This window comes from Branchiostoma lanceolatum, chromosome 14 (genome assembly GCF_035083965.1).
Source record: "Branchiostoma lanceolatum isolate klBraLanc5 chromosome 14, klBraLanc5.hap2, whole genome shotgun sequence".
NCBI lineage: Eukaryota > Metazoa > Chordata > Leptocardii > Amphioxiformes > Branchiostomatidae > Branchiostoma > Branchiostoma lanceolatum.
In genome coordinates this window covers 11,717,968-11,745,591 of record NC_089735.1, presented here as the reverse complement: position 1 = coordinate 11,745,591, position 27,624 = coordinate 11,717,968, and the positions used below count along the sequence as shown (strand labels likewise).

The window sequence follows — 27,624 nt, the reverse complement described above, 5'->3', positions numbered from 1 at the left end:
TGTCTGCACAGTCTTTTTTCTATCTCTATCAGATTCGAATTCCTTGGGTTGATGGAAAAATAATAGAAATTTAACAGATCTTCTGGCAAAATCGTAACTTTTAACCGAGACTGTGTCCATAGTCTTGGTTCGGCAGTTACGATTTTGCTACAGGAAGATCTATTTGGAAATTGGCCAAATAGGTTGACTAATTTGCCATTTAGTCAGCTGTAGAGTATGGCCGATACCAAAAATCTGGGGAAACTCCAAGTTTCAACACATTTATAGGAGACTAAGAGAAAAAGATAGCTGAAGCACCCCTTGCCTGTTACAGTAATACACATATCCTGGGTATTGCCTTAAAGGTGTATGGTTGGCAAACTGCAGTAGAAAAGTCTGGTAGAGACTAGTTATAAGTACTACTTTTGAATATTGCTGCCTTCAAGATCATGGTATCTGTACAGAGTCTTAGGTTTCAGTTGAATGAACTAGATGTGAACAGGTGTTGCCTTTGCTGATCACTAGGATTCATCTGGTATACATGTATGTTCTCACTGCAGCTGATCAACAATGTTTCACAGTTGGCTGTTCTTAATCATTCAAAACATTTTGAGATTGTCCACTTGGGGTTATATGGACACATAATAATACAATTCTGGTAGTGTCCAGATACTGTATTTCAAATGGTCTGCCAGTCATGCTTACATATTTATTATCTCCCCCCCCCCCCGATTGACATGTATTATTGTGCTTAAAAATCAATGGTAGATCAGGTCTGTTACCAGTATTATGCTAATTTGCAGTTGCTCAGTTTATGCAAATTATCTAATTATATATTATCTACCAGATGAGCCCATATGGAATGGAAAATGTTGTAAAAGTTGTGGTCAGGAAAGCTATTTTTTAGTACGCTTATTATTTAATGATTTAGTTCTAAATATCATATTTCCCTAAAATATTGGTATTTTTGTTTGCAGTAGATCTAGATGCATCATTGAATGAAGGGGTAAATTCAGCTATTTTGATTAATCTAGACGGGGTGGTCACATCTTGTTTTTATGTAAATTCAGTTAAACTCGCATGGTTTAACAAAGGCTGTCTCCAACTTTAAATATTTGTCCGTCCCATAATATTGGGGGATGGGGGCAAGGGCCAAAGGCCAAAGATGACATTATCCATCACACTTTTTTCACAGGCCTTGGATGGTCCCCACAAGCAAATTTGTCCTGGGACAGGTCCTGGAAACAGCCCTAGGCTTAACAGTATTCTGTAACAGTAAAATGCCTTTTGATTATGTAACAGGTTTTGCTGAACATTTCAAGTGCTGCATGGACAGAATCTCGTTTGTGAAAGCAGTCCCAAGTAAAGAATTCCAAACTACCAATTTATCAAACCTTGCACACATAACATTCCATATTAGTCCTGCGCATATACCTTGAAACATTTACAGAGGAGTGCCTTACTCAAAGGGCTTGTCTATGACAAGAAAGCAACGACACAAGATGTCAGCCATTTCAGTCACGTCTTAGGTTTGGATGGAAGAATTTTCCTCTGAGCGTAGAAATTTTTTGTTTTTCTGAAATAGATATAAACTGCTCTGAAATACCGCTCTGAAATCTTAATGGAGAATTACAGAATTTCTGTATAATTCATATCTACATGTAGGTATCCTGTCACATTGTATGTTGACATAAACATGGACTTGGGATACACCTACTTGCAGGGCTATTTGACAGGTTAGCCACCGCCTCCACCCCCATCGTTTTGTCTTAGGCCACTCCTACAAAACTACAAATGCTGCAATATTTTATTCTGGTTGAGACAGAAGTGGTGGATAACCTTTTTGTTCATGTTGTATCATATTAATAAACCCCATTCAAGTGAAGATGATCCTAGTTGTGTTTCATTATTAACAAGCTGACACAATGTGGAGTCCATATGATTCTTTTATTTGGTCTTGATGGGAACCAGAATGATAGAGGTAGCTTATGGAGGTGCAAAAGTATCACTATGAAGGTAGAATGATAAGCCTCTGCACATTAAAAACCCAACACACTTATCGATAAAGATTTTCATGTCATACCTGGGCCACAAAAACGTTTCATACGGGTGTTCCGGACCGTGTGATAATTTTCCGTTTCACGCGGGGTTCTAAGTTGTATCACCAGACTTCCATAGAATATTAAGAATGCATTTTTAGCGCGCCGGTTGCGCCGCCGTCGAAAATTCGAATACAGGATTCAGAGGTTAGATCAATGTTTTTACAGTTTTGTTCGAGAGCACAAAACTCCCTCAACTTCTGGCGCATTTGGCATTGAAATGTGTGTTTTCTCGGGTGGGTATGACATACATGAAATACAACACGGTGTATTCCGCATCACCTTCGGTCCCAATTAGAACGAAAGGTTTTGATCCACTCACACCGTAAAAAAGGACCCATCTCTTTTCGATAAGTGTGGTGAGTTCTTTAACGTGCTGGAGGTGTGGCTCTCCTCAACTGCAAACTCAAAGATACAGCAAACTCTTGGTTTTTACAGTACTGCAAAAGTTTGATGCCTGATAACTTAAATTAATACACTGTACTTCTTCCATGGCCTTCTTGCATACTAAAAATCATCAGAGTCTGTTTATGACTTTGTAACAACCGGGAAACAAAGGTATGGCGTCCTTAACATAATAACAGCCACACTACCTTCACAATACAACATAACAAAGGTACAAAAATGGAAAGATAAATTTCCAGCACAACCAGCTGGTGGTAAATGAAACTTTAACCATTATTCACACTTATCACTTAAAGTACTGACACTTTTTTCAAATAACTTCAACATAGTCCTTACTTTAACTACAGTAAAATATTGAGAAAACTTTAAAATCAAAGAGTTCAGAAGTAAAAATGAGCATCACAACGAAGATAAAAAAGGTAAACAAAACTATTTCCTGAGCAAACAATGAATGCCCCACTATCATAGGAATTCTGTACTTTGTGGCTAGTTTCTCTTGACTGGGTATCAAACAATGTCAAAACTACTTTTGAGTTGTCTCCGTGGCAACTTGTGTTCTGTTGTACTTATGTTTTTTTTATCTAGTTGCCATGGCTACATCTGTTGACATAGCTACCAATGTAAATCTGTTGTATCATGGTTACTTCCAATTTGTTGGGGTAGTCTGTCGTCATGATTATGGCTTCTTAACGTCCATGAAACCCGAAAGAACAATAACAATAACAAATAAAAAGCCAACTGGCTTTCAAAACAACCAAATCCTTAACTTACTAAAAAAAAAGGTAAAAAATTTGGAATCAGCTGCCATTTTGATTCTTGGGGACACAACAGTCAAATGCTTTCTCTCTCTTAGTATTGGCATGGCATGTCTGATGTCAAGCATCATTTTGTAAGTTTTGGTAGTAAAAAAACATTGGCTTTTGATGGATCCAGTAAAGCACAGGGAATGTATATACTGCACAACTCTGTAACACTCTTAGCAGTAAGATGACAGTTGTGCTTGTTTTCTAAAAAGAAACAAACTTACAAAACTAAACAATAGCTTCTATGTGACCTATGACTTCTGTCCCTGGGCGTGTGTAATAAGATACATATCAACTCTTGAAGTAGCTCTTCATAGCTGGTTATACCGGCGGACAAATACAGATTCAAACGGAGGTCAATCAGAGATACATGTCCCTCAATACCAGACAGTGTGGACTGTAGAAGAAGTAAGCATTCTTTTGTGAACTGTAAGCATTTGACATAGTAAGCATCCTTCTTGTAAACAGTGAGCGTTAGATGAAGTAGGCATCCTTCTTGTAAACAGTGAGCCTTAGATGAAGTAAGCATCCTTCTTGTAAACAGTGAGCTTTAGATGAAGTAGGCATCCTTCTTGTGAACTGCTAGAAGACCCTACAGGAAGAAGAGCCTGTCAGCCAGTTCTAGACTGGGGTCCTTGTGGATTGACTGCCCCACCAGGTAGGCCAGCTTGTGTGCATACTGACAGGGGGCAGGGACTCGCACCGTACCGGGCCAGTTGTAGTACAGGTGAGTCAACTTGTAGGACAGTCTGGGGAAAAAACATCAAGACATTGATGGTGAAGAAGGTGACAGATGGTCACCGAAACGTCGGTGGAATAAATCTCTTGGTTGTGTAAAAAGAGTTGTTTTATTCATCAAGACATTGATTATTACACCAAATGGCAGAATAATGAAACTCATAGTCATACCCGAAGGCTAATTGCAAGGGAATACAGATATGATAACATAAAGAAGTAAGAAAACAAATGTGTAATTTATATATCCATTCTGAATATTCACACTCCTGGAAAAGAAGCATGGAGAGACATTGGTCACACACAAACAACAGAAGGCTTCTGGCAAAAAAGATCACAATAGAACTGGGAGAAACTGGGGATGGACCAGGGAATGTAAAAAAATAGAGGGAGGTTACTGTAAATGCATAACATGCAAGATGAAAATGGAGTGTTCGCGGTGGGTTTAATTTCGCGGCAGTTCTATAGTCACATACTGCTACAGTATTGAACAAAAATGTTTGCGGTGATTTTATGTTCACAGTGAAACGGTCGCCGCGAAAACCGCGAACGTAAAACCAACGCAAACATTTCTGCATTTACAGTAACTCACCATGAGAGAGGACTAAAAGAGGGGACAGAAATCGCAGAGACAGATGAAAAATGCTCATGGTCAAGTGGAAGAAAAGGAGTAAAAACAATGTTACCCTTCCATGAAGTTAACATATATGCAAAGGAACGACCCTCACCTCTGCATGTGGTCGGGTTTGAGGCCAGTGTCGTCGGCCACCACGATGTAGTGCGTGGGGCTGACCGTGCCCTGGCGCACGTGCTGGCTCACCAAGAAGAAGTCGTACCACTCCCGCCGAGTCACAGTGTGATCCAGGATCGTCCCAGGTCGTGGGTTCTCCAGCTGACCGCGGTGCTGATTTGGAACCATGAGAAGAATCAGTTAGAATACCAATATTGATCTTGTTCATATATGAATTTTAAGAACAATGAAAAGTCATGCATTTCCAGGAATTTTATAGCAGGTACAAGAGAGGTTGAAAATTATGTTTGGGAACAGATACACTGGCAATTTTATTTAGCTTTAACCTAAAAACTTAATACATAACATAAAATAAAGGAACCCAAATTCTACGGTGAACTATAAACTAAATTCTGGAAAAGCAATTCGCAAAGGTTTCTTAATGTTTCTGACATCTAAATGTACATCTAGAAATTAGTAAAAAGTGAACATGAAATCTTGCTAAAATGGGTTCGAGACATTATACTACTCACATATTCTGCGAAGATGCGCGTGTTGATTCGCTTCTGGACGATGACAACTGCCAGCTTTGGGTTGTAGTCCTGCCCACCGAAGTATGCCGCACATTCTCGCATCTGTTCAACTTCATACCCTAGTGGGGAAAATAAACAACAATCAAACCATCACTAACAACTTACAGTGGTGAAAATCACAAACCAAGGTAACTTTCTTTCTACTATGGACTTTCAACTTAAAATTTCTGCCTAAAACATGAGATGGATTTTCTTTGGAGTAAAACATTTGATGTACTGTTTCCAAACTTCAATGCAGAGTGAAGTCAACATGGTGAAGTCAACAAACCTCTGCTGTTTCAAAACAATTATTACATAGACTAAATAGCCCAGAACCTTTAAGCCCCTACACCCTAAAGCCATCTTCATGACCTTCCCACAACCTTTGCTCCCTATAAGGCAACCTCAACTACCAACTCCCAACCACAGATGACCTTACTCATGGCTGGCTCCCTACCATGGTCTGGAAAAGGTTGTGAGGCTGTGGTTGGCTATGTATGAAAGGGGCTTGATTCATACAAATTCAACATACCAGCAACGGTATTGAGCTGCCCATCGCCAACACCATCCCTGAAGATGAAGATACGGTCTGGCAAGGAGTGGTTGACCTCGTGGTACTTCTTGAGGGCTGACGTCAGGCACAACTTGAGCCCGTCAATCAACTCCTGCCCCGGCATCTGGAAGCATGTTCGGGAGTACCACCGGGTAAGGTTCCTATGGAAAAGATAACGTTATGTACAAGCACTTTCTACTACGGTTTGGGTCTTACACTTTTGTAGTGTCTTATGCCTGTTCACAGGTTATGGGAAACAAAACAAATACAACAAGTAAAAAAATAAAACGTTTAGCAGTATGAAGAAAATATGACTATAGGAACGATCATCCTGTGGCATCGTATGGCGCAATCGGTAGGGCGTTTCGCCCATAACCGAGAGGTCCTGGGTTAGAAACCACCGGTATGCCCCGATGTTGTGCCCTTGGGAAAGGCACTTTACACGACTTCCCTCACTCCACCAAGGTGTGAATGGGTACCTGACTTCGGTTGGGGAAGGTCGTATTGAGGTCACCTGCTGGCGCCGAATGGCAGCCACCAGACCCTTATGACAGTTTCATAAAGTGCAAGTGTGCAAATATGTATCATGTGTATTATTGTGTATTATGTGATTGTAAACCCTGCAGCAATTCAGCATTGGCTGCCATTGCATGGGTAATTTCGAACCAATAAACCATCAAATATGATGTACTGTGACCTCCTAACAAGCTAGCCAGGACTTACCGGTTCGTGCTTGCAACAAAGCCTCCGACAGATCTCACTCCCTTCTTTATCTCATGGTAGACATCAATACCAACTACCATGATGTTTTTCTGAAAGAAAAATTCCACATATCGAAAACCGAAAAAAATGTATTGTTCCTGGTTATATCTGGTTGTCTCTGATTTTACACACCATTTGAGCTGGAATGGGGAGAAACTACTGACGAGAGAAAAGATTAAAGTAAGCAAATAAAAAGTAACATCAAGCAAGTCCACAAGTACTGATAGCTCCAGTAAACCATTGGCACAAAAGACCTTTAGAACAGTTCACAGTTTCACTCAAAGACTGTGTCCACTTTTGTGTTGTATTCATTCCAGTTTAGGCAATCGAAACTACTTCACAAGAAAAGTTAAACACTGACACTTACAATGTAGCCTTCCCCTTCCTGACTTAACTTTTAACCAGTACACACTTTGAGAGCAAACAAGTTTACCTAATAGTAGGGTAATGTTTAAAATGATAATCAAAAGCAAAGGGAAAGCCTGACCAGTGGGATCTCCAGTGCCCAGAGCTCCCCACCCAGCTTGGCGTTGATCTGAAGAGCTATCTTCTGGGTCACACTCCGAAGTTTCTGCTGGGAACCGATCGTCTTGGCATTGATAACCTGGGGAAAACGTTTCTTTTAAGATTCCTTTGATACTTCTATAACATATTACGGTCAACCCAAAGCACAAGCAACATTGACAGTATTTCTAGAACACTGTTCGTACATGAAATCTAAGGCTAGGTATAGTTATATTGTGAACAAATTATACAGGGATCTCTCTAAAGAACGGAACAGTGGCGCTCCTGCATCCTGTTCTAACCCCAGCTCCATCCTATTGATTTTCAAAGTTAGGGTTAGGGGGACTTCCAATATTTCCCTAGCTAAGCCGTTAATTTTGCTCAAAAGTTGAGGATTTATAAAGTGTAGGCAACAAGCTGAAGTTGCAAAAAATTAGTTCTAGTTGTGTCTGGAAAAGACAAAATGCAACAGCTCCTAGGGAGGGGTGTGCGCCACCCCTCAAGATCTGCCTCTTGCGACACGTATCTTGTGCTTGGCATCCTCCACGCCATCCTGCTCTATATTTCTGGGGAGATTCCTGAAATATTATTTAGATATATACATTCCTGAGAAAATGAAGTGTTTTTGTTATTGGAGAAAACCATATAAAAAACATGTCACAAACGACACATATTTCTAAAAACCTGTTTGGACTTGGAAATCCAAGGCTAGGTACAGTTAACGTTGGGTAACCTAAATTCGTGGGGTACTTAAAGTCGGGATTTTTCGAAAACGGGGTATTTAGGGATATGTGCTAGATGCAACATCAGTAATACCGCTAGAAATGCAAACTTGACAGACTAACGCATTCAGAACACTGTCTGAAAAGCTTCGATAACCATGCATTAGAAGTTGGCGACGTCAAAACCTCTCCGTCCCTTATTGACAGAGTCTGGGGGCTTCGTGGGAGACTCACACTGCACGGTTGTTCGCTGGTTTATAAGACAAATGTCACATCTCCTGCCTGCTAAACACAATTATTTACAAGACAACTAATTAGAATCTCTTTTGCTAACCTACAACTGGACTCTAAGTGTGATCAATCATCAAAACTCCTCTCTGTTGCTACAACCTATGGCACGTGTATTTTCCCGCCGCCATATTGTTAACCAGAATCCTGTTGTCAAGCAGACGGCAAAGGTTTGTGAGGAACACTTTTTTGTCTAAATGCTGCGTGTGATAGTGGACTGAGGAAGATATTTTCCTCAAAGTTTGCTCCTAACACAACAAGGAACACATGGACATAGTAGTATTACCATTGCTACGGCATCCAGCTAACTTACCATGAATAATGTAACGTTACACGTTGCCCGATGATGACGATGGGCCGACTTTGAGTGAAGTTCTACCGACTCAACACACGGGTTGTTCCCGAACTGGCCTGATGTGTGCGGTACGGCCGTTTTTTCGTGTATTTTTTTTACTTGGACACGTCTATATCCATAGCACTCTCCTCAAGCCAAGGATGGAACGAATAGCTGCTGTATAAAATGTGATTAGCGGTAAGATATTCAAGACGAATCTTCTCTCCCGAATTAATGTGCCCCCCTGTCCGACAACACTGTCATTGTGCGTGCGGCGGACGGTAGTTTCAAGTTGAAATATTATGGTGTCAGCACGACAAGAGACAAAATCTACCATATATATGATTAGTGCAAAGATAGTACATGATACTGACAGAATTATAGAAAAAAAGGATGGTTTATTGTTCTGCTAGATTGATTTCAGTCAACCATTATCGGAAAAATCCCGAATTTAGGTTACCCAACGTTACATTGTGAACAAATATTATCCACACTACATTCCTGAGAAAAATGTTCTTGGGGAAAACCATATGAAACATGCCACAAATGACACAAGAAAAACAGCCGAAAAATTCAAGGTTGAAGTTGAAATCCAAGGCCATGCAATTGTGAAGAAATACTGTAAATGCAGAAATGTTCGTGTTGGTTTTATGTTCGCAGTTTTTGTGGTGATCTCTTCACTGCGAACTTAAAACCACAGCAAACACTCCATTTTCTCCCCGCAAAATACATTTCCAGTATATGGCTAAGAAATTAAAGATGCTTGCATACCTGGGAGGGCACAGGGGAGTCCACACAGCACAGCTTCTTGATAGCACTGTAGCGGTCATCTCGAGGTGTGGGGAAAATACAGACCACCATCTGGACCTGCAGGGATAAATATTCACATTACCAAGTGTTATAGGTACTCCACACTTTAGGTCATCACAAAAACTGTATAGCTTCCAATTGCATACTACACTTTTGAACTTTTCATGTCGCAATTAGCCGTTCCTGACAGATGGCAAGGTCAGGGTGCGTATGTTAGAACGGGTAGAGTCCCGCAAAATTAGGAGTTGATTGCAAATCAGCAATGAGAGCCAACAGAAGACCCTTACATGGAATTTCGAACACTGCAACTCAATCAAAAGTTGAATGATACTAGCCTTGGAATACTAATTTTGAAACTCTCTTATCTATCTCGTTCTGTATTTTCATCTACAGTGTAAAGCTGATACAACTGCCCCCTGGAATAACACACCAGCCATTTCTATCCTACAATGTTGATCCAAATGCATGGTTGACAACAGACCACTGTAAATGCAGAAATGTTTGCGGTGGTTTTATGTTCGCGGTTTTCGCGGTGAACTTTTAGCGCGAACTTAAAATCACCGCGAAACTTTTGCCCACCGATGACTGTAGCGCTACTATTGTTTCAAACGCGAACTTAAAACCACCGCGAACACTCCATTTCCTCCCTACCATGAAATAAAACCCATGCGAACTTAAATGCATTTACAGTATTATCTAGAGAAGACCACAGACCTGTGGCTGCAGGTTCTCCCGGATGATGCGCAGGTAAGTCTCTGTTCTGTCGTTCTCCAGCCGGAACTGCTGCGGGTTGTTGACGCGGATCCCCAGGGCGGGGCACACCTTCTTCATCATGGTGATGAAGTCGTTCGCTTTGTTCTCGTCCCTCGCAAAGAACAACACCATCCAACACTTCAGGTCAACCTGGGAGAATGAGCACAACAAGGTATGAAATAAACTCTTCTTAAAATGGCCACTACAGAGTCAAACAATGCAAATGTCTTCCTAGTTCAACACTTTGTAACAGCATTTTTCTAGCCTTCTTGGCAGACTCAAAGGGTTACTTTGAAGGGGCTAATATGTGCTTTTTCCTAAGTGCATATCAGTTTTCATTGTACCCGATTTCTTGTATGGAGGCAGTTTACAAGAAACCAGGTATAATCAGAACTGATACACAATCATAAAAAACACACATGATAAGCCAAAAATGGTCCACCCATAGAGCCTGCTAGGTAAGCAAATGTTTTTCTAACAATTGCCTTCCTCAGACTACCATTGAGTGAACAACAGATTCCACAGTCCTTCAACATTATGCAACCAAAATGTGGATCTAAGGAATCACAACAAATCTACAGAGACCCCAAGACAACCCTGAGGCTGAAGACAGACTCTGCCATACTCACAGGCACCAGCACAGGTTCCCTGCACACCTCACGACCAAAGTCTGCCTCCATGTTAGACTGGAAACTGCGCTTCTGCAGTATGATCTTCTCTAAAGGCAGCTGGCGAGCGTCCGTCTGGACAAAGCAAAAGAACAGTCATCACATTTCCATAGCATATCATTGTTAGATTCTAACAAATAGAAAGGTTCATGTACCAGCCAACTATTGAGAGGAGGAAATAATTGGGTTTAAGCGTGTCACACATAGGTGACCATGGCCTCACAACCTTCTCCAGACCATGGTTGGGGTTAAGCCTGTCACACATAGCCGACCATGGCTTCCTGACCTTCTCCAGACCATGGTTGGGAGTTAGTCGTTGGCAATGTGATCTGTAGTCGGGAGTTGGTCAGTGAGGTTGCCTACTGGTCTTTAAAGTTGTCTGTGCCAGCTAACTATAAATTTTGAAAAACCAAAGTCAGGAATATCATATTCTACTTGTATGCAATAAGAGGAGCAAACTGCAGCTAGAACAGGATGGGTTCCATCATTTCCATGCTACTCCTAACACATAGCCGACTTTGGTTGCAGTTTGGACGTGAGCAAAGTCGAGGGAAGGCCCTGCATGTGTGACAGTGGCTTAAGGCAGAAGCTTCTAGACTTCTGGAATGATCTAGAATGCTGCACGGACTTACCCTAAGGAGGTCAGTGTCCAGATACAGGCCCCACTTGGCCATCTCCGACTTGGCACTCGGATTTGACTCTACGTTCTTCACGAACTTTCTCATGGCCATGTCACGCTGCATGGGGGTCACACGGGTGTGCACGGCAATGTCCTGTGGGTACAAAGGAAAAGGTAAAGCAGTCGCCCTCAACTGGGGTAAAGCACTAGTAAAGCACAATGCTTTTTTAATTAGATTGTAGTAGTGCAATGTGGCTTTGTTACGGGTTGTGTATCTAGCCAAGCACACCAGGTAACTCCTCCTCAATAAGTGTGTTGATTCTTTTACGTGCAGAGGTTTGACGCCTGAGACTTATGTAAGAAGCTCCTCAATACAAAGGACCACCAGTTTCACATCACCATCCAAACCAATGCATGACCAAGCTAAGACCGACCCTGGGATATAACCTTCGCACAAGGACCTATTGTGTTACCACTTGTACCATGAGGATACACACAGTTACGCACAAAATTAAACATTGCAAACTTCATTTGAGTAACTGTCTTCATTCCTCGTGACTTGTTCTGGATACCCAGTAACTGTTGTACCTTCATGACTCTGAAATCCTGTCTCATGTTGTCCGTTAGCCCAGTCAGCCAGCACAGCTCAGGGATCAGGCACAGGACTTCATTAGGCTGGGGAAAAACACAACAAAGTTTATCATCCAAGTATCGTCTATCTACTAAAAACATACAGTATGTAGTAGGGGTGGATATCGGTTTGGCTTAATCAGGTCCAAGTACAGGTTTAGGTCCCTAGGTTCAGGTTCAGCTCCGCAGGTTCAGGTCCGGACCTGAACCTGGACATGAAGAGTCTAGTTGACAAATTGTTTCGTTTTATTAGACCAATACTAAGCATAGTGAATTAAGACTGACACGGACCACAATAAAAGTTTCATGTTTCAAGACAAACTGATATTGATATCTGAATGAACTTGAACTTGAATGAACTTGAACCAACAGAAAATGAATTTAGACTAATCTAGTTTGATTCAGGCAATCAGGTCACATTATCTAAACTTTTTGGGCCAAATTACCTAATAAGATGTCTAAATAGTAAGGTATATTTTTGTAATTTGTTCACGTTTTTTGGACTCGGTTCTTGGATGTTATACAGGTTCGAATCAGGTCCAGCAAACAGGTATCCACCCTAGTATGTAGGTATGGGTTAGGAGAGGAATTCAAAATAATGCAAATGTTGAAAATAACCAGATGAACTAAATTTTGCAAAAAAGTCATTGGAATATTAATCAAATGACATAATTCTAGAAGTTACATACATCTGCATCTGTCGCTCTCTTCTTGGGACGATTGATGATAAGCGGCTGACTGTCATCCGCTATGTTTATGTTATAGGCTTTCCTGGGGAGAGAGGAAGATGATGTGAAGGTGACTTACAAAAAAGAGATGGCTGAGGGGAATAGGTGGAGGAAAATGAAATTTGGGTTTTACAGATTGAGCTGTACAGAGCCACCTTGAAATGTGCCAACTATACCCACTAGCATCAGGGACCCCAGCAGTGGTATAATCAAATACCAGATACTATCTAACTACAGTAGCTACAACTCTTAATTATATATTCAACAAATGAGACCTGATTTTCCATACCAAATGTGAAGCAGATGGTGGTTTTCAGAATACAGTTTGTGCTAGTTTTTATGAAATAAAAGGCTTTACAGTACATTAATCTTACTTGAAATACTCAACGAAAGAGATCTGCTGCCCTGTATGAAATGTTGGGAAGTTGGTGGGTTTCCTATTACTCATAATTTAGATTTTTTGCACCAACTCTGTATTTGTTATGGGGTTAGGCAACAGGGAGAAGGTTAAAACAGTGTCCAAATCATTTAACAGTGCACCATTCTTACTTGTAGTAGTCTATGAATGAGACCTGTTCCCCTGTATGGAAGGTGAAACAGTTGGTGGGGTTCTTGTCCCAGGCGATGTCATCTATACGGTAGGTCTTGTTGTTGTAGCGAGTCAGCACCACCTCCCCCACCAGCTGCTTGGTGCACTGCTCCTGGAACCCGCGCCCTGCCGACCGCTGGTAGATGCTCTGCCTGTGGACAGAAGTCAGCGAGGCATTACTGTAAATGCAGGGCTCGAAATAGTGGGTGCATGTGCACCTGTGTGCACCCAAAGTTGGAGCTGTGCACCTAATTTCTGACTGTGGGTGCACCAAAACAGCTAGATATTTTTGTAGGCTATAGGGAAAAGGTACTCTTGTACACTAAGTATACAGAATATTCTTGATTATAACCTTTTGAAACAGTTGTACTTTATTTGATGTTACAGTATTACTTGTTTTGAAATTTTGAAGTTAGCTACAGAATTACAGATTGAAGTTCTTAAAATTGTTAAACGTTGTAATTATGTCTTGCTGACATTCAACTTTATTTTGTGGTGCACCCAAAATTGTTTCTGTGCACCTAATTTTATTGGTTGGGTGCACAAGTTTGCATGGTTTTTATCCCACGGTAGGGAGAAAATGGAGTGTTCGCGGCGGTTTCAAGATCGCGTTTGAAACAATAGTAGCGCTACAGTCAATGGTGGGCAAAAAGTTTCGCAGTGGTTTTAAGTTTGTGCTTTAGAGTTCATTGCGAAAACTGCGAACATAAAACCACCGCAAACATTTCTGCATTGACAGTACCTCAGTCCAGCCTAGCATACAATTCAATGGGAAACCAAATTGACAATGGTCACAACAAGGATACATGTTGAGTGATAAGCAGGTTTGAAGTTCCAGAGCTCACCGGTTAAAGATATAGATTGTACTCCCTTTCTCCATTCTTGTAGTAGCACTTTATACAGTGGGTGTGAATGCACATACCTTTTATACAGACAGAAAAATGCATGTTGAGCTATCATTTCTTTAATTGTACAAATCACATGGAAAGAGCATGCCCAACTTTTCATGTGATTTGTACAATTAAAGAAATGATAGCTCAACATGCATTTTTCTCTTTTATACAGAGAGAAAAATGCATGTTGAGCTATCATTTCTTTAATTGTACAAATCACATGGAAAGAGCATGCCCAACTTTTCATGTGATTTGTACAATTAAAGAAATGATAGCTCAACATGCATTTTTCTCTTTTATACAGAGAGAAAAATGCATGTTGAGCTATCATTTCTTTAATTGTACAAATCACATGGAAAGAGCATGCCCAACTTTTTTTACTAAGGTATGGACATCAAAAAAGTAGCAAAAGTTAGTGTGTGTATAATTCATAGAGGATAGTTTATGAATGATGAAACACAAAAAGAAATATAAAGATGAAAACTTACATCATGTCCAGCACTGTCTCTGTCCTCAGCACCTTGTGGCTGATGTCTGTATTCAACATCAGTCCACCATCATAGGCCTGAATAGCAGTTATGTACCCTGGCCACACCTCCATTCTATAACACATAAACCAATCAATCACATCAAAGCATATCCTGGCCACACCTCCATTCTATGACTTGATTATCAACCAACCAATCATATCAAATCCTGACAACACCCAATCAAACATCAATCAAGATACAGAGCAGTCTTGGCATACTTTATAGTAACTATACAGTCAAACCTGCCTAGGCGACCACCTTTTCAACGCGACCACCTGGCCATGGCGACCGCTTTTTCTCGGTCCCGAAAATTTTCCCCATAGGCACAAGCATTAAGCTGCCTGCCCAAGGCGACCACCCGTCCAACGCGACCGCGACCGCCACGAATTGGGACCGCACAGAGCACAATCCCTGCCCATGGCGGTCGCCTAATTTTCAAGCGTGTGGTGACATCAGATCATTTTGCTGTTGGATTTCACGGAAATGTTTTCAAGACTTTAAAGGACAAAAATAAGATCAAAAATAGATGGAATAGCAATGTTATACCACCGATTCCTCCATGAAGTGTTTTAATAAAACGTTCCCCCTATAAACATTGTAAAGACAAATGTTTGTGATGTTGTTGTGCCTATCGTAATCTTATAGTTTAACGTGAACTCAATTCCGTTTAAACTCAACTTTCAAAACGTATACGTAGTGCATGGCGTCAAAAAGTCAGATTTCACAGAAATTACTATCTATTTCTTGTATTTTCAACAAAAATGTGTCTGTATCTTGCTAAATTCCGCCGAAAAATGACGTCGCGGCGGGCAAAACATCAGGCGAGAAATGTTGTTCCTTGGTCCCGACGCCATCTTGGATTTCGGGCGGCCCGGATTTGGCGTACCGCTGACCTTTGTAAAACACGATGATTTTGTGTATGAACATTTACGAATACTCTAGTTATTGGTGAAAATCGAAATTCTTATTTTCTTTTTATTTCCATGAATCTCACAAACTTTTATTGGACGCTATGCGTTCTGCTGCACTGACTTACCCTTCGATGCGGTGGCCGAGCTTCGCGGCGCGGCGCGACGAAATCACACCGTTAACGCGTTCCGTTTTCATCTTTAGTTGTCAGATCGAAAACTTTTTGACCCTTTCATCCAGCGGTCGGCGACCCAAAAAAGGCTGGGACCAGCAGGCGTTTTCTAGGGATCTGTCTTAGGCCTTAAAACTTCGATGATGTGCGTGTGTGTGTGTGTGTACTATTCAATGTAACGTGTGAATGCGGGAGGGCGCTGCGAGATCATCGAGGCAACCATCGTTTTGTAGTCAAAATTATGACGAAAATTTGTACACGATGTAGCGGTATACAATTATTACATCGATAACGGAAAATGTAATTTTTGTAGGATCTTTCTGTCAATGAGAATTGAACCTGGTGAGGGTCATGCTGTCTAAATTCACATAATTTTTTCATCATTTACGTACTGTATTTGAAAACCTCGACCTGGAAACATGTGAGTGGAATCCTCTTCATGGCGACCACCTGTCCATCGCGACCGTTTTTGCTCGGTCCGCCGGGTGGTCGCCTTGGGCAGGTTTGACTGTACCTTTGTTCTATCGGAAGGAAACTTGTTACAAATACTGTAAATTTATTTTGCCTAGGACTAAATTTTGCAGAAGGGCTTTTGCTCAGTGTGTTGTGTTCACAGTAATACATTTGGAACAAATATTGGCGATGTCATGATCTTGCAATGGAGAGATCACTGTCGAAACAAAACCGAGAACATTTCAAGATTTATAGTAAACACCATTCTGATGAACTATATAGCTACGGGGCTTGTTCGGCAGCCTTGGCTGTATGTCTTTCACAGGCGCACCAATAAATGAAATAAATAAGACATTGAGTTCATCACTAGCGGAATATCTAAACAGGAAAGCTGCCTTACTTGTGCTGTGTGATGGCGATGGGGTGGAGGGGATCGTAGTAGTTCCTGCCTACACGCTTCAACTCCAGCGCTCGCATAACACTGCAAGAGATCAACAATCATAAGGGGTATAGTAGAAGCTTTGATTCTTAATCTTCTCCCTGCTGCCTAACCCTATAACAATAAGATCTATCTACGACTAAAACATCACAGGGCTCGAAATAGTGGGTGCATGTGCACCCAGTGCACCCAAAATTGGAGCTGTGCACCTAATTTTTGACTGTGGGTGCACTGGTGCACCTATATATTTTTGTAGCCTATAGGGTTAAGGTACTATTGTACACAAGTATACAGAATATTCTTGAAATGTAAGTACAGTATATGCCAATTATTTGTATACCTTTTTTCTGTATATTTCGTCTTTCTGTATAGAATTCCAAAACACCAAACCATTTACCATTCACTCAATTGTAAAAACAATGCATATCTGTATAGCCCATAATCGTAAAGTTCGGGGTATTGTATAGAATCTTGTCCGATTTTATCGTAAAATGACCCACAACTATAGGCTAAATTTTGGATTTGAATTGTTGTTTCGGGAGTGGGGACGCCGTCTACCGTTCAACAATCACATTCTTTTGTTACTCGCTATTGTCATGCTTGCAAACAATCGATATCGGTGCCTTTGACATACGGTGATCTCATTAAAAACCTGTTTTTCAAGACTCAAGCGACGAAAGTGAACAAAAATACGAAAAGAAAAACACGATTTTTGTCGGAGCATTTGAGCCTCTACGCTGTATTTTGCCGCGATTTACAGTTATTTGTGGCCGTATTCGACGGAGAACCTATTCCTTACATTCTTTCCCCGTGAAAATCCTGCTTATGTAGCGTAGATGAATCGTATTTTACGTCGCGATTTCAGAAAAAAATAAAGCGACGAAGGTCTGGTGACGCTGGGCGGCCATCTTTGTTTACTCATTGATATGCATTTTTCTACGCGCTGATTGGTTTACGTCATAAAAACCTGTGCTCTGATTGGTTGACTGTAAGATTTCACGTGATCAACATGCGGCGGGAGTTTTTTATTTGGCAGGAGTTTCCCACGCAGTTCGGGCTTATCTGAACAAAATGGATCGCGTATTTAATCCAATACGGTGACGTTAAGATCGACGAAAAGGTCGGATTGTACTTTGATTAAAATTTTGCAAAATAAAGTTGCGATATCGTTGGTGTAATTGTGTGTCTTGCCCAAAATCCAATTCGCCCCCCCCCCTCCCCTCCTTCGGGACGTCAATATCGCTAGTTCGGATAGTCGTATAGTTCGGGGAGTCGTATAATTTGCGCTGACAAATGGGCTATACAGATATGCGGAATCTACTGTATAAAAAGCAGCATGATAACTTTTTGCTGTACTTTATTTAATATATTATTTGTTTGAAATTTTAAAGTTAGCTATAGAATTACAGATTGAAGTTCTTAAGAAAGGCAGCAGCGTTAAACTTTGTAATTATGTTCAGAAGAACATTCAACTTTATTTTATCTGGTGCACCCAAAATTCTTTCTGTGCACCCAATTTTTTGAGTTGGGTGCACCAGTGCACCTATTCCCAAAGATGAATTTCGAGCCCTGCATCATGACCATAGCATGTTCAGAACACAAGATTTCAAAAGCGAAAGGTCCCCTGCAGTACCATAGAAAGTTGCTGGGGGGCCCAAAAATCCAATCATTTCGAGGTCTCACAAAGACCTACCCACCTACCTAATATGAAGACAATCCATCCAGGCATTCTTGAGTTATGGTCTTAAATTCCTATGAACACATTCCTGTGCAATTCCTAGAATATTTGCAAACTGCACACAATACTATACCATTTGGTTCACCACTGAGGCGTCGCAAAAACAGGATTCGTGCCAAATAACTACATTAGCAGGATGAGGGTTAAAACTATATAGACATAGAGAATAAAGACAATGTACAGCTTGATAATAATAATAAGTCTATCAGTAACACAGCAAGTTAATAGTGTTAGGAAGAAAATCTTAGTTCCCCGTTTACTGTTAAAAGGCATGTAAAGGATTGTTCCAGAAAAACACCTGCTCTCAACCTTTGAGACGTAAAGAAAAAAAATCCTGTCCTCACTTCTTGAAGATGATATTGTAGACAGTGAGACACTGTCTGTCGTCTGGAGCTAGCTCCTTGGTTAGACTGATGCGTATCTTGATCAGGGCGCCGTCTGTTTTCCTTGTGGACTCTACAATTGTGACCTGGAACATACCAATAAGCTCTGAGTACAGTAGGACAACTCTTTGGTGACAAGTTGTACATTTCGAAACCACCTCCACAGCCATCTCAACCATCTACATATCAAGTATACAAAACAAAACTAGAGATATTTGTAACTTAAAAAGTAGTTTTGGCTATAGTTACGCCAAAAATAGTTACTCAAGCAACTGGATAAAATCTTGAAAATTTACAAATTTCATCCAGTTGATTAACTATTTTTGGCACATCTTACTACCTGGATGTCTAACCTTCATCAACGTATTTGGCTTTAGTTCTTCTTAAAAATCAAAGATATGCTATACAACAGTTGTATGTATATAAAGGTAAGCTTGGCAGTAACATACTGATTGTGGCAGCTTTTTGGGTAGGTACAGGATGGCGCCATCGAAGGCCTTGACTTCACCGATGACGTCTTTGTGGTCGTATAACATGCCATAACGCATGTTACGGGAGTCGATCTGAGGGCTAACGGTAATAGAACAAATAAAAGTTCAATCTATCAATGATTGTTTATCTATTTCATCTTCTGGGAAATAAGGGAAAGCTTCTTTCACCATTTCTATTGCAAGCGAGTACTCATATTGTTATACAGTATTTTACAATACACTCCATCAAACAAAGTTATCAAGATAAATACAAAGTTAAGATAAGGCCAAGGAAAACTGATGTTGTGTTCCTGATAATGATTTCTCCTTTTTAAATTTTGGCCAAAGTGATATCCAACAAATACCATGGATCACTAAAATGCATTAGGACACTGGTATTGTAATTGTACAGAAATAAATTGTACAGGCACAAGTAAATTGATAGACTGAACAAAATGGTACAATGTTTACTAAACATTTCTTACATCAACTGTTTAATTGTGAAATACAGTAACTCTGTTTTGAATTTCGTCACACAGATGTCAGGTCAAAAACTTAATGTTCCTTGCCAGCGGTCGACACAAAATAAAATCTAGGTTTGGCAGGTTTCTGCTAGCCTCAGTTGGGAAAACTTCACATTGCCCTCTGATACAACTAACTATCCTGAAGAAGCTGACACTACCTACCTGAAGCTGACAGCATACTGGTATAGCCCACTCAGCCTACTCTTTACCGGAATGTAGTTACATGCCACTCTCACAGGCTGCCCCATTGTGCCTGGAGGGGGGATATTGCTGCAGAAGGAAAACAATTGTGAAAATGTGACAATGAAAAAACAGTTACGTACTATGGCTAAAATATCTCAAACCATGTATTGATTCAATGAGCAGTATAGCGTCTGGATTTTGTCGGTGTTTATATACTGACTTGTTGCCAGTTTTAACATGACTTTCTTCCACCAAATAGCAATAACAATTACACTGCGAGAGGAAAATACAATTTGTATTGTGCAATGTGAATAGAAGAGCTCGAACTGCTTACCGCTCCTTTTTCTCCTCCAAAGTGACCTTGGACATCGGTTGTGTGAGTGCTTCTGGCGAGGCCCGTTGTTCAGTTGGTGAGGACGGGCTGGGTTGTCTGGCCTGAGGTGGAGATGGCACAGGCGGAGACACTCTCTCCTTGGGTCTTACTGCAGCTTCTACAAAAGGGTAACAAATATAACAAGATGGGCAACGTAAAAAGACGCTGCCATGGCGACAGTGGTCTCTGTGTTTTGTTTTTAGCCCACATGCAAATCAGGACCTCATTTGCATAAACTATATCAGTTGATCACCTTCTCTACACATGTAACACAAGTTGTTCAAAGTATGAAAGTCTCAAAAAAATCAGCTCCTGCAGTTCTAAAAAAAGCTGCTAGGGGACCCAAACCTACACAACTTACTCTCCCTCCCAAAAGCTATCTTCCACTAAAAAATCATGACCATACCATGTTCAGAACAAGGGATTTCAAAAGCGGAAGTTTCGCTGCAGTACCATAGAAAGTTGCTCATTTCGAGGTCTCACAAAGAAGGATGTATGCAAGTGAGATGATATGTGGGTACGTTGGACTCTAAGATCATACCAAATCATAAGAAAACCAACCTGTGTCTTGTTTCTGCATGCCTAGCTGTGCAATGCCACGCCCGTACATGGGTAGACCTGGGATGTCTTGCAGTCCCATGATGCCTCTTCCTCGTACTGGTGACTGGGGCTTCCCATAAGGCCCTGGGGCTTGTGGGGAGGAGGGTGCAGGGGGGCTGGGGGAGGCACCTACCGGCAGATGTTCAGTAAGCTTTATGTATGATGTATGATGTAAGGATGGGTGAAAGGGGTAAAAGTGGATGCCTCATTGTCTTCCCTGTCAAGGTCAAACGATGCAAAGATGAAAGACTTTGCTACCTTACCCATACTGCTTTGCTACGTTTCAACTTGAGAGGATGCATGGCATTGCTAAATTGTGCATATTTGATTTGATTTTCTTAGAATTGCAACAGTGCAAAACATGTGAGACACAGGCAGCTATTGCTGGTGTCGTGACACACAGACATAATATACCCGTTTTTACACTTGTGGAGTGAGGAAAGTCGTGTTAAGTGCCTTTTTCCCAAGGGCACAAGATCGGTGACGTCAGGGGATTTGAACCCGGGACCGCTGGGTTCTGGGCCGAAAACCCTGCCATTACGCCACACAACCCCACGAAATCAAGTCAAGGTGAGCACAATGCCCTACTCTCATCTCCCAAATAAACATACCCCCCGGAATAAACATACCCCCCGGACAAATCTTCAAAATCTAATAAACGTACCCCCCGGAATAAACATACCCCCCGGAAAATGACCAAATTGACACGTAAACTGTGTCCATGCTACTTCTGTCCTAAAGCAGGTAGGTTCTTTTTATTCAGTTATGACTGATTTATCTATTCAGATGTTACCACATTTGTGGAAAGATTAGTCGCCGAACTTCTCAAGTTCACTTGGATGGGCAACACCTTCAGAGTCTACTCTTTTTTCACACAAATGTATCAGCATTTAGAACTTGAACAGAAAATTACAATATCCTGAATATATGCTCAGTAAAAGAATTGCTTATTTGTAAAAACCATATAGACAGGACGAACTATGACATGTATATGATGTTATTTTTTTATATCTCAACTTGCCATTTATCGTATTATGCATTGCATGTAGAAAATGATTTATAAATTGTATGCTTTTCATAAATAATGTTAAGGACATTACCATATATTGTCCTTGGTTGTGTCGTTGCAATCCAAATAATTTCAAATCCAAAAATTACCCTTTTATGTAGAAAAGAAAACTTTCATTTTGAGAGACTAAATTGTCAACAAATTTGTTGTTTAGATACAGAAACCACAAACTTGTACAATGTTGCCAAAAACCACAGGGTTCTCATGTTACACATCAAAGCCTGAGCTAGACGGAGCGGCGTCAGAACAAGCCCTCCCAGACAGTAAGGGGCGGCTAACAGAAGCTACACGCAAACTTCTTGGAAAGCCCTGGCATTCTCTCTGTAGGGGAGCGATCTTTTTAAAAGCATTTTTTATGTGATAATAACCGTGACTAGATTGCAATTTAATTGTGTATAGACTTTATTACACAATATTCTTTTTGTTGAAAGTCTGTACAGTTTGGACTAAGGCAAAGGAGTTTTATTTGTAGATCAAAAAAAAAAGTGTCCCCTTCGTCGAGGTGAGCTCTTCCATGCAAGAGAAGCTTTCCCACGGACTCACTGCCGTGCGTCTTTACTGTGGCGATTTTCGAAGGACTAAATGTTCATGTTTGTGGTAGGATTGAAACCTTTTGGTATATTTTGAAAGTGATTATACAGTTGTTAATACTAAGACACAATTTTTACGTGGTGATTTAAAATTTTCTAAGTTTTGGCTCCTTGATCTCACGTGAGTAATCTTACAAGTTACATGCGTACTTGAAACAGACGGTGCGCTGCTGGCATATTCATGTAATTTGTTTTCTGATCAGCGTGCTATGATTCACGATGTAAATAGAGACTGTCAAAGTTGTGTATATGAAAAATACATTTCAAAACTTCAGTGTGCCGTCTTATTTTCTCCTAATAACAACGTTTAATTTGTAGCAAGATCAGTTACGATGTGTTAGTACCGCCAGAATTTCACAAAGATGCCGGGTCATAATTTGTAGCGGCGGGGAAATCGACGTCATTTGGTCTAAATGTAGCAATTTAGGAGCAAAATTATCAGGGAAATATGGGGAAAAAACTAAACTTTCGTTATATTGGGGATCTCTGGTAAGCAAAGTCCCAATGAATTTTCAAAAAAACAATAAACGTACTGTCCAAAATAAGAACGTACTGGGTGGATTTTGAGGCTAAAAAAAATAAACGTACCGGTACGTTTATTTGGGAGATGAGAGTAAGTGTTGTAACACAGACATCTTTGTAACAAGCACATGGCATTGTGCTCACCTTGATCAGATGGCACACAGCCTTTTGTCCACAGAAATTATTATTTACAATAACATAAAAGTCTTACAGTATAAGAACAGAAAAGCCTGCTTACCTGCTTTGGCTGTCTGCTGGTACAGACTTGCCAGTATAGCCCCCCTCCCCATGGTGCTGGGTGATGGCTGTGCACGAACAGGAGAAGCCTCTGCCCCTACCCCAGCTGCCTGTATTAGGATAACAAGTACAAAGATTCATTTGGTTGACTTAAGTTTAAGAACATTTAGAAAACCCTTGGAGTCCAAGTAATAATGATAAGTCTACATCTGTCACAAGGACTAATAGTAATACAATTGAAAAATGCTTTCTTTTGATGCCTTCTTAAGTTTCCAAAAACGGATTAAGGGCTATGGTGACATATCAAGGGCAATGCTGAGGGGATTAAAGGCTTTCGTAACGGATTAAGGGCAAGGGTGACAAATTAAGGGTTATCCTGTGGGATTAAAGTTTATGTTAACGGATTAAGGGCAAGGGTGACGGATTAAGAATACACATCACATCCCATTATAATATACTCCTCAACCAACCACCTGTAAATAACGATGTTCATGAGGCGAAACTGGCAGCTTTTTGCAAAAGCATTTGTTTTATTTCGTTTTTTGTTTGTTTGTTTGTTTGTTTGAGCCTTTATTTACTCATGAAAAACTCAAATCAGCCGGCTGGCCCCTTCTCATTGAGGTCGTGAGGGAAGAGGCAAGGGTCAGACAAAAAATAACGAAGACAAAGATTACATGATTGAAGTCCTAAAAATCCATATAGTCTAAACATATAGTCCTAAGTAAGAAATCAATGGACAAATCTTCTTACATATAAATGGATACACATACAAAAACACAGATCAAAATGAAAGTCTGTTCATTTAGTTAATTCAGTTATTGGAAAAGTCTCTTGAAATGAGACAGACTTGGGGCCATACGCGTGTCTTGCCTTCTACTAGTACATTACCCTCACCTGCGATGAAGTAGGTTGCCCCTGCTGTGGAGGCTGGGCAACCCCAGACTCAGGTAGGCCCTCCCCTGGCCGCCGTACCGTACCCTGGAGAGCCTTGAGGAGAAGGGCCCCGCGGCCACCGCGACCGGCTCCGTTAACGGGAGGCTGTGACATCTCTACAAACTACTCGATGTAAACCTAAAGGAAGGAAAAAATTAAACCTAGTACCAAGTACCGCGAAGCTGGTATGTTACACCAAAGGGCGGTTATACTGGCTATATAGATACAGAACCTGATATATCGAATGCCCTGCACTTCAAGTGAATACTAGTAACCACTTCAACATACATATTCACAAAATAATGTTGAATTGACAATTCATTCATTTATCCATGAATAAGGCCACATTAAGTACTTATGGATGACAGCCTCTACAGACTTACGTAAGAGAAAAAAAAAACAAGTTGGGTAAGAAAAAAGTGAATGTCTAGACTATCAAAATAGAAACCATTACTACACCGGCATTAGTGTCAAAAAATTTCAAATCCCTGCATTCTGACAAACCTTTCTGGATTTTCATAATTTCTTATCTCTTAGACCCCGTTCACACTCAAAAAGTTTAATCGGACTAAACGTATTATCGCGACAGAATTGATCCGATCGCGATTGATTTTCCCTGGATCAGATTGTTTGGATCCACCTCCCGGAGGTATAGTTTGGAGAGGATCAATCCACTCTAATCCAATCAAATATCGAGTGTGAACTAAGATTGATTCCATCGCAATCGCCGGGGATTTCTCACCCAGATTGTCCTGTCTACAGCTCTTGCCGCGTTCATTACCTGTACTACGTATACAGCTAGGCCAATAAGCCCAATATACAAAAGCCTTTGTGAAATTGTCATTCACGCCAGGCCTTCACGCGATCATAGCCCACCGACTGCGTTCCCTTCCACGGCTACAGATCATTCTCCAGAGATACAAAATTATAAAAAGTTGGTGGACTCCCGCCATTTTGTTGCGAGGAGATGCCGAACCTTTGACCTCAACCTATGACCTCAAACGAGCGTCACATAGTATACTTCTGTGAAACGCAGCGTGCTTCAATCGTGCTTCAATCGTGATCGGATCACGGCTTTTTTTAATCCAATTGGCGAAAAGCAGTGTGAATGCAAAAGTTTTTTGCGTTCAATCGCGATCGGATCAATTCAATCGCGATCATACTTCAATCACGATTAAACTTTTTGAGTGTGAAAGGGGTCTTAGGGCCAATTTACACACAGCTTGTCTAGATATCTGGACTGCAGATATCTGCCAGGCGACAGCTTTTTTCTGTGTCTAAACAGGAATTTTATGGTCTTAATGAGGGTTTTTTTAGATGTCGGGAAAATTTCAGCCGACCACTCTGAAGCATTCGCCCGACAACTCAGCGGTAGTCCCCGACCGCTCCAGCCGGACGTCTAAACAGAATGTGTCGCGTAGTAGACATCTGGAGGTCGGGGTTCACGCTAGTTTGCATATTTGGCGGGCGATAAAGCGGGAAAACTTCTTAGCATCAACGACCATTTGTTCCCAAACGGACGACGGACTTCTTTCGTGATGCCAGATCGTTCGGTGGATCGGCCCTCCCCCCTCCGCCACGACAAGGGCAGCGAGTAGGAACGCAGCGTTGATTCTGACCGGTCGCTGTCGTTTTCCCCGGTACCTCAAACGCCTCTTACGCTCAACCCTTGCTTGCTGCCTCGTGTTTAGCCACACGCGAGTCAGATAAAGAAAGAATACCATATTCATCATGACGAAAAACACAGGCGGTTCTCCCGCCATTTTGAAACGCGCGCAAAAAGTTAAATAGGGTCACGAGTGCAATCAGCGCGCTGCGTGAGTCCTGCGGTACTTCCTGTCGGTGTGTATAAATGCGTCTAGATATCTAAGGCTCAGATGTCGGCGGATTTTTAGATATCTGAAAAAAACTCTGTATAAATTGGGCCTTAGACTGGTCAGTAAGTGGCGCTTGAACCACACTGTTACACAGGAAATTGATATCTGTTTTTGGGGATCTTCCTTTCACAACTTGACAGTTTAGTAACAAAGGGGACCCCTGTAGGCAGGAAATTCAAAACATCTGTCCATCAGGCAACAATGTTCCATAAAGTTTTGTATTCACAGCTATGAATATTGATAAAAGGCTATTAGTTCAAGATTGCCAACTTGAGGTTACAAAAAATCTAGCTTTATGTACAGGAAAAGTAAACTTTACGGAAAGAACATGGTTTTGATTTGTGGCTGAAAATAAATAATTTACACAAAATTATGGAAGCTCGTTTCTAAAATAACACAAAGGGGATGCAAGGATGAGAATCAACGACACATTATTGGATGAAAAAGAAAGAGATGTCTCAAGGCTTGATTGGTGAACTAGAAACACACTGCTTGAACAGGCGTGACTTTCTTCTTCCAAGTGGTTCTCCTTCCCCAGGCCACACATGGTGTCAAGTTTCATACATTATCGAACTTCATCCAACCGTCAAAACCTCGTGGACAGGTTCTAACCTACCAACGAGACATTTCTATCATTTTACAGAGTAGAAGCTATCGTTATATCTGCACAACAACTCCCTAAACTCAACAAGACACTTTGCAGTTTTGAAGAAAACACATGTGTTTCCACCATTTTGTTAGAAATTCCGAAATGCCATCTTGAGGACATGCAAGGACAAGCTATAGCGGATCGCAAAGAAAGAATCTTTTGTTAAACGTACGTCCATAAACTTTGCCTACATTCTATACATATCCGCTCATCCATTGGCTTACCTAACTCAACAAAGCATCACCAGAAACCAACAGATGTTTGCCGCCGTGGATGGAAGACTCGAAGAGTAAACAACTCTCTCCAGTTTCCCAAACTTCAGGACTCCCGTGATGACGTCAGCTTCGAGTTTCCGAGAAATGGCGAATGCTTCTGTTCGGGTAATTCCGACAATTCCCGACATGTTCCGGGAATTAGGATTCCAAGCAGATGTAGTGATGTATAATTCAGGTGCAAAATCTAAATTTAGTGCAAATTCTAACGTATTTTTTAAACATTGTCGAGTTTTGTGTACTCAAGCCTCTACCCTACACTAGATTAAGATGTTTGTCAGAAAAACGGGATATCAGAAAATATCGTAATTTTAATTGATATGGTAACTGTTACCTGTGCATTTGGGCTGTATTCACACATTTGACTAGGGGACAATTTACTGTACTGACAAATGATAGGTAGCTCTATGGAAAATCGTATTGCTGAGACTTTGAAATTTTTTTTCTACAGGCTACGCTTTCTATTTTACAATTCAAAATTAAAAACTGACATAAGCGTCAACAGTGGCTTCAGAAATGTTGTAC

At 41.0% G+C, this 27,624-nt stretch overlaps 1 protein-coding gene across 1 annotated transcript; it reads right to left on the bottom strand.

Annotated features, from left to right (window-relative positions):
* Nucleotides 1-1,907: 1,907 nt before the first annotated feature.
* LOC136448563 (piwi-like protein 1) lies at nucleotides 1,908-27,187 on the bottom strand. The gene is made up of 23 exons (XM_066448176.1): nucleotides 27,052-27,187; nucleotides 24,263-24,439; nucleotides 23,370-23,478; nucleotides 20,912-21,079; nucleotides 20,312-20,468; nucleotides 19,957-20,064; nucleotides 19,250-19,370; nucleotides 18,762-18,886; nucleotides 16,641-16,721; nucleotides 14,665-14,778; nucleotides 13,244-13,435; nucleotides 12,656-12,737; nucleotides 11,925-12,011; nucleotides 11,350-11,490; nucleotides 10,679-10,792; nucleotides 10,011-10,199; nucleotides 9,258-9,353; nucleotides 7,126-7,242; nucleotides 6,600-6,688; nucleotides 5,856-6,037; nucleotides 5,285-5,403; nucleotides 4,750-4,925; nucleotides 1,908-4,035 (listed from the first exon to the last, which is right to left on the bottom strand). The coding sequence occupies exons 2-23, from the start codon at nucleotides 24,413-24,415 to the stop codon at nucleotides 3,879-3,881; spliced, it is 2,877 nt and encodes a 958-aa protein (XP_066304273.1). The 5' UTR covers nucleotides 24,416-24,439; nucleotides 27,052-27,187; the 3' UTR covers nucleotides 1,908-3,878.
* Nucleotides 27,188-27,624: the final 437 nt, after the last annotated feature.

Coding starts and splice junctions, on each gene's coding strand:
- LOC136448563 (XM_066448176.1), bottom strand. CDS start 24,415: ATGTCACAGCCTCCCGTTAACGGAGCCGGTCGCGGTGGCCGCGGGGCC. Junction 20,469..20,911: donor CATGCAGAAACAAGACACAG/GTTGGTTTTCTT, acceptor ACCCTTTTGTAG/AAGCTGCAGTAAGACCCAAG. Junction 19,371..19,956: donor CAGTATGCTGTCAGCTTCAG/GTAGGTAGTGTC, acceptor TATTACCGTTAG/CCCTCAGATCGACTCCCGTA.